The sequence below is a fragment of the Eleutherodactylus coqui genome, chromosome 7 (assembly GCF_035609145.1).
Source record: "Eleutherodactylus coqui strain aEleCoq1 chromosome 7, aEleCoq1.hap1, whole genome shotgun sequence".
Lineage (NCBI taxonomy): Eukaryota > Metazoa > Chordata > Amphibia > Anura > Eleutherodactylidae > Eleutherodactylus > Eleutherodactylus coqui.
In genome coordinates this window covers 190660915-190668853 of record NC_089843.1, presented here as the reverse complement: position 1 = coordinate 190668853, position 7939 = coordinate 190660915, and the positions used below count along the sequence as shown (strand labels likewise).

At 39.1% G+C, this 7939-nt stretch overlaps 1 protein-coding gene across 3 annotated transcripts in view; it reads left to right on the top strand.

Moving 5' to 3' along the window:
* Window positions 1-7939, top strand: part of NRG1 (neuregulin 1) — a 188015-nt gene that overhangs the window by 49496 nt on the left and 130580 nt on the right. For all 3 annotated transcript variants that reach the window (XM_066574155.1, XM_066574156.1, XM_066574154.1), the window contains exon 3: window positions 1435-1547. In XM_066574155.1, coding sequence (XP_066430252.1) covers window positions 1435-1547 — 113 coding nt within the window. The remainder of the gene's footprint in view (window positions 1-1434; window positions 1548-7939) is intronic.

Sequence of the window (7939 nt, the reverse complement as noted above, 5' to 3'; positions counted from 1 at the left end):
TGAAGAATCGTAAGTACTGTGTAATGTACGTAGGGTAAAATCATATTCTTCCAAGATAGTTTACCTTAGAGAATCCTACAATGGGCATATATAGTTATAGCCCTAATTATAATTAGGGGTCAGATTGTCCTACACTTTGGTGGGCCAGGTTCTAACAGCAAAGTTAGAGTTCTACCTGCAAGAAACAACCCTATCTGACCTGAAAAGTGGATAATTGGCTGTTTAGCTTTATTGCTATTTGGATTATTTTACATTTCATATGTTTTTTAAGTCCAATAATAACGCTAGACAATCACAGAAAATGGGCATATACTTACTGACTAGGTAGGGCAGATCACTGCATCCTCTCATCATGCAGGTAGCAGACTACCAAATGGGGGAGCTAATTACACTTGTGAGGGACACCGATGAAGCAGCCACTCACACAGCCTCTTAATATAGAGGGGGCTAGCTGCTTGGTGTATACTCCCACACAGAGTGGGTCCAAAGTGGTAGACCTTCTGATACATGTAGTGCACCATGTAGACCAGAAACCTATCAATGTGCTGGTGTACCAACGTGGTTCACTTTTTGAGGTGCAGGGCAACCTGCTGAACTATTATGGCATCAATGTACTATGCATGCAGGGCAGATTTTTTTGTGCAAGGGACACTATCACGCCATATATAAAAGCCTGTTTAGCCTAATGAAGTCCAGATGTGTTCTTTTTTTCAATGAATTGCGCAGAGTATTGTACATTTGTGCATGCATTGAGTGCACTTTTTCTCATCTCTCATAGAGTTTATGGGGACCATTGGTGCACGAAAATAGGACATGCTGCATTTTTTTTCACACACGTGGAATCCACACGCAAAAAAAAGGAAATGAGAACGAACTCATTGAAATCAATGGGTTCTATTCTCTGCATATTGTGCATGCAAATCTGATACTGATTGTATCCTTTGAGCTGAATTTGTATATGATTGCAGTATCTATTTGTTAATACATAACCAGCGGCAACCACTGCTCTAGTCTAATGTTGCACACTGACTGCAGTCGGAGATGGTTAACTCTAGTAATTGTAAAGCTATTCAGAATACTTCACAAGATATTTGAGTACTTGAATTACACTTCTGAGAAACAGCTGTTGGTTGGCGGTGGCCTGCTAGCTTGTAGGATTTCTGCAGGCGATGTGTTGATACCTATCATAAGAGACATAGCAGTTTAGAATACACTACCCTGTGTCTGATGCTAAGCTCCTTTCTATGTTTGGACAATCCATGCGCAGCACAATGACATAGTCATCCAGCAACAGTTTCCCATAGCAAACAATGGCACTAAAACTATTATTATGTAAGTTGTAAAAAAGTTTTAAGAAAAAATCTTTTTTTCCTTATTTGTTGTTTTCGAAGTTTCCGGAGAATATTACTTATTGCAATATTATTGATTCCATAGAAAGTCTTCTGAGCTCCAGATTCAAAAAACAACTGAAGCTGATGGAGGAGAATATAAATGCACTGTGTCAAACCAGCTGGGAAACGACACCAAGAGAGTGAATGTCACAATACGTAAGGAGCTGCTAAGTTTACTCTACTTACATTTATCTGTTATGAACATGGTAATACCTATTATGTGCTGCTTTTTAAAAATGTTTTTGGTATTTTATCTATTTAAAACAGGTTTAAGTGGGGAAAAATACGTATTTTTAAAATATTTTTTCCTTTAGATTAAACTTTATTGATCTTTTTTGACAGTATTTTTTAGTCCCTCAAGGGGAATTGAAGATGCGATTGTTTGATCGCTAGGATAGTACACTGCATTACTTATATAGTACATTTTACAAAGCCTATGGCAGCAGGATATTAGACTCTGCCGGAGGTCTAATAGTCTGAGTTACATGGTAAACATGGAGGCCTTTGTCAAGCTTCTGACTGCCATTGGCACCCATTGGTAGTTTGCAATTGCATTGCAGGGTGCCAAAAGATGACAGAAAGAGCTCCCTCCACCTGTCATCTGTTTTCATGCTGCAGTTGCTATTGATTGTGGCAAATAAGGGCTTAAACTGCCAGGATCTGAGGTTTTTCCACTCTCAGCAGTTAGAGCAGGAGCCTGGCCGTCAGTAGTCAGCCAAGCTACCGCCTTAAAAAGACACCTGTGCAAGTTTAAAGCCCATTAATGAGGTCCATAAAAAGCATATTGCCCGTCACTGAGGTGTTAATGTTTAATCTTTACTTGCCACTTCCTTAAAGGTATAGGCTTTAAGGTATAGGTCTATTTTTCAAATTCTACTTACTAATCTTTATATAGTTAGTAAACTGACTTTGTCATATTTCCGTTCCTTCCCCTCTTTAAAATGTACTGTCTTTGAAATATTCCTAGTATTCCAATAGTATAGCCCGTTTTCATTCAAACGTACTATTGAGTGGTACCCAAGTTGACTATCATAAACTCGGCATAATTACTCTATACAAACCCAGTTCCAATAAAGCTGTGGCGCTGTGTAAAATGTAAAGAAATGTCAAGAAAAAATGATTTTGAAATCTCATATAACCATATAAATGAAAAATGTAATAAAAAAGCCCCAGGACTGTGGAGCAGCTTGAATCCTCCATCAAACAAGAATGGGACAACAACATTCCTCTCTCAAAACTCCAGAATTGTTCTCCTCACTTCCCAGATGTTGACAGACTGTTGTAAAAAATAGAGGAGATGCTGCACAATGGTAGACTTGGCCCTGTCCCAACTTTGGTGAGATGTGTTGCTGCCATCAATTTCTAAATGAGTTAATTGAAAATGAAATAGAAAAATGTTTCACTTTCACCTTCTGATATGTTCTCTTGTAAATAAAATATGGTTAAATGAGATTTCCAAATCATTGCATTTTTCTTTTCTCTACATTCATTTACATTTCACACAATGTCCCAACTTTTTTGGAATTGGGGTTGTAGATCCTGATCGCATTAGTGCAATTCCTGCTTGTAGTGAAATATTTAGTGTGTTTAACCATTTTGATTTATGTGTTGTACAACAAGTGAAAACATTCCCCATAATTAAATTAGGCATGAGCTATTTAAGAACACCACGGTTCACATCATAGCTGGGGATCTATATATCATAATGAAATGTTGTGGACTGCAAAAGATGTTCTGAAGTGTAATCCAAACTCTAACCACCCACTGAACCTGTGCCGTACAAAAGTAATAGCTACATGAAAGATTATAGAAATAATCCTAGTCCCTTGTGATGGTATATGTACAGATTGCAGCTGCAGTATATACATTGTCTGCAGTATATTCCACATATCTTCTTACATTCACAACATTCCTAGAAGGTCAAAGAAACAGAAACTTGTTTTACATCATGAGTAATGTGCGGGCAGTTAATCTTACGCTTTACACGCTCATGTTTTACCAACTGTTTATATGAAAGATACACAGGACATTATATTTTATGGGACGACTAATTTAATGTGTTCTTTAAACTTCTGTATTGTGAAATATTATCTTAGAATATGGCCTAGTTGAAATATTTTTTACAGCTTCTCAACAGATTTATTCATATTATGCAGGCTTTAAATTTATTTAATAGCCAATGTGATAACAAGCAAACGTGCAAGTCACTTTAGGTGCCTATAATAATGTTTTTATGCTGGAAAATAATGGCTACCAGGAGTCGCCAATCCTTCTAATTTGTTGTCCACTGTCAATTTTCAAGTGAAGCCCCTCTATGGTAAGAGATATGGAAAAGGCAATAATTGATGCTGCCTATAGAAATCTATGAGGAGGAGGGGGGGGGGGGGAGAAAGAAGACAGGTGCAGAGATTACACACAGACATATAAAAAAGGGATTTACTGTGTTAGAGCCCCTTAAATAACATTCACACTGCTTAGTACTGCTGTACACTATCTCCATGCTGATGTTATGTCACTGTGTGTGCTACAGAAACGTAGAGAGCAGAATCTGCAGGGTTTTTTTTCCATGTGCACTGTATAGAAGACAGCATAGTAGCTAGTCTACACCCACCAGCTCAGAGAAAACTAATGCTACGGCCTGCAGAGAGAAAAAGTGGTGAAAATGCAGGCTATAAGTCATATAATGGCCAGAAATAGTGCTATTCCTCATATTTACACATTGCAGGTCAGGCCCTCAGATGTCAGTGAAATCTGAGGACCTGGAGGAGAAGGTGAAAATGTTTTTTAACTGCTTCTGCCTTCTCTTTTGTAGGCTACTTATGCACTCATATAGCACTGTGTATAGTGAACAGAGAAAGCAAAAACCACTAGTGTAGCATATACTCATTTGAAAAATAAACAGCTATAAATTTTTTTAAAAAAAATTACCCCTAATAAAATGGAAACACATTCTGTGAAAAAAGATATTAAAAAACTGCTCTATAAGGCATTGAAAAAAAACTCTGCATGAATTATTTTAAAAAAATACTCATGGGTAAAATCCTTAAAAAGTATCTGGTAATCTAGGCCCGAAACACCGTGGTCCTTAAGGGATTAACCCTTTCCAATCCAATTTGTATTCTGGTTTTCCTAGGGGGCTTACTATTTTTCTGCTGTTATACAATGGCGCTATATGCTGGCTAAACCCAGTACTGCATGAGGTGCCACGTTGGATAGGCCCTGACAGCAGAGATGCTGGCAATTTACAGTAAGAGAACCCCGAAAGACATCTTCCAACATCAGAGCTGTACAGCCTAAAATCATAATGTCTTTAGACGTCAGACAGTGGATTGGAAAGGGTTAATACGTGAACAGCTGGGGTTGTGGCTCCTGAGAACCCTTGCCCATTGCAGATAAAATGAGATGGCCATAATACATAGACATGTCCCGTTCATCAAGCAACAGCCACTATTTCTTAGTGTGTCTCTGATTGGTGGCCTAGGGCACATGGATGGTAGCTACCCTAACAAGGCAGGCCTTTTAATGTAAAAATAGAGAAAACATATTTTTTTTATGTTTGTATTTCCCATGTTGTCGCTAAGCGACGATGCAGGTACCCGCGGTCTTTCACAATGTTAATTGCACGTGAGCTGCGAGTCGGATGGCCTCCATTAACTTCAATGGAAGCCGTCCATGCGGAATCCACGGGCAAAATAGAACATGCTGCAATTTTTGCTCCACTGGTGGAATCCACAATTATTATTCACAAGTGTGAACCAAAAGCCGTAAGTACATGCTTTTCGATGCCCGTGTTTTGTCGTGGATCCTCCGCCGGATGCCAATAACAAATGCTGCACTTGGAGTCCGCCCGTGTGAGCCCAGCCCTAGGGTGCATTCACACTGGTGTGTGCAATATCAGTCAGAGAGACTCATAAAAGTGCAATTCTGGATGCGAGCAGGATGTGTTTTTGCTCAAAAAACACATCACACTTATGTACTTACGATTTTCATGTGCTCAAGTCCTTCCAATAGTTTTCAAAGGTAAAAATCACATCAAACTTGCATGCAAGTCGCATGGCATGTGCGTGCAATGACATTTTTTTCACGATTCCATAGGAAATAATGGACATTTCCTGATAGAAAAATCCCTCCATGTCCTATTTTTATGGGATTCCTTATCATCCAGTGAGATAAAAATCGCTCATGTGAAAAAGCATATTGAATTCAATGTGTTATTAACACCCACAAATTCTGTCGTATGGAACTTGCACCCTCAATGGAATGAGTTTCCTGCTGGTCTGCTGGTTTTCGCTAGCTATTTGACTTTCCTTGAAATTGTCTTTCAGTATTTGGGTTTTGTCTTCTTTTCACTGCTACATGCAATCCTAGTCCGAATTTCACGGCCTGAAAAAAAAATTCTTTTAATATGCCAGTTCCATATTTTCCTAATAGATACTTAGCACTGCTGAAAATGATTTTTTTTGGCTCATTGTCAAGACACAAAGATAATTTATTCTGCACAAAGCTCCTTGGAAGTGATGATGCTGAGTAACCAGAGACTTGCCAAACTGCAGCATCATCTACAATGTGACCTTGACAGGACACAAGCATTTCTGAAACCAATCAGGAAAATGAGATGAGAAGACTTCTAATGCATTGCAATCAAAAATAAGTCTGCTGCCTACAAGAAAAGCAGTTTATAGTATAAACTCTGTAGTAAGCAGAATAGGTTGCGGAAGCCATAACTGCAGTTTTTTTAGTTTGTCATAACCATTCTGATTATTGCTGCATTCAATAAATGCAATAAATGATTGTCTGTCCAATATGATTAATACAGCACAACAACCAAAGGTTCCTGCTGTATTCCCGATCTCGTCCTGCGGTCACCCCATCCCAGTGACCACCCAGTGTCTTGTGGTGACCACCTTGTGAAAAAAATGTTATACATTTATTATGCACCCAAAAAAACACATAGAATGGCACACAGAAGGTCTACTGCAGAGGGGGCTTACCTAATAATTGTGTCTGACTCAACTAGCAAGGATGACTCCACTTTTCTGGCATTATCCTCTTCATCATCAAGCAAGTCTGAACCCCTTGTATCCCCGAGAAGGTGTACAAGGACTGCCACTTCAGAGAACCCCAATTCATCTGATGCTCAGTGGGTTACTATAGAGAATTTCAGACCCCCGATAACTGACTTTACTGGGAACTGAGGGATACAATTTAATACTGCTGGGCTCAGAGGGTTGGACTTTTTTAATATGTCTCAAAGAAGCAATTTTTGAATCACGTTAGTAAGTAAACACATTCAAAAGTTATTAGGACACAAAGTAACAAATGTCAGATTTCAAAAATAAGGCTTGTTTCTTCAGGCCAAATGAGCCATGTCCTTAAGGCACTCCGAGTTTTTCTGGAATATGTATTCATAGCCTTTTGACCATCAATATGGGTGTCTGACTCCTAAGATGCATTACCATCCTAAGATGCACACATAGATATGCCAAAACCTCATCGTTGGGGTCCTGGGGGGGTAGGGGGTTATACCACTACTGATCACACATTGATGGCTGATCCTAGGGATGTGGGCATGCTGATGGCGAATTCGATATTGTATCTTGAGCCTTACAATTTTACATGTAATATCACATATTACTTTAGAAGGGTCGGGGATCCAAGAATTATTCGGATTGCCAAATTAAAGTCAGGAAGGAATTTTTTCCCCCTAAATGAGGACAGTTAGCATCTACTTCTTTTTTTTTTTCTTTGCCTTCCTCTAGATCAACATCGGGGGAAGGAGTGGAGGTGAAAATAGGCTGAGCTGGATGGACGTGTGTCTTTATTCAGCCTAACATACTATGTTAGTATGCAGTATAAATATTGATTGCTACTTCCTTTCCTTATTCTGCATCCTTATACTTTCCTTAGTGCGGGCCATTCTTCTGGGATGTGATTTCATGCCGTGCGGTGAGGGATTACTTTATCCCTGCTGCTGATGTTTTAAGATCGAATGTCTAATAGTTATGGCAAGTAATAGTAAGAGGATATGTAGGTCAGCTGGGTGCTGTTCATCTTAGTGGTGCTGAATGTTTCTAGACAGTAACTGCTGAACAATAGAATATCCTTCCTAATAAGGTTGCCTTTAATTGATGACCACATGGGGCAGATGGAGTCACCTGCAGCTTTGTGGCTACTTTTCTTCCTGCCAATATATGCATTATACATAGACAGCAGGAAAAAAAATGCAAACTGATACTTGGCGGCGGAAGTAGCCTCTTGGTATTACTGTAAAATATGTTGTTTGTCATTTGGGCAATTCATAGAGCTTGGAGCCCAATATTGGGATTTGAAGGCTATGCACATTTCAGTTGTTTGCCCTGAGGAGCTGAAAAGTTTTCTCCCGATTGAAATTTACAACCTAACTCTCAAGCAAATGCTCAGAAGCAAAATTGCTCCTGTTGTGTGAGATCTGAAGCAGCACAACAGGCATTGCGAGGAAGTTCAATGTCCTGGTTATCATGGTACATGTTAACAACTGCAGGCTATACTTCATTTATGTACCTGCAGCA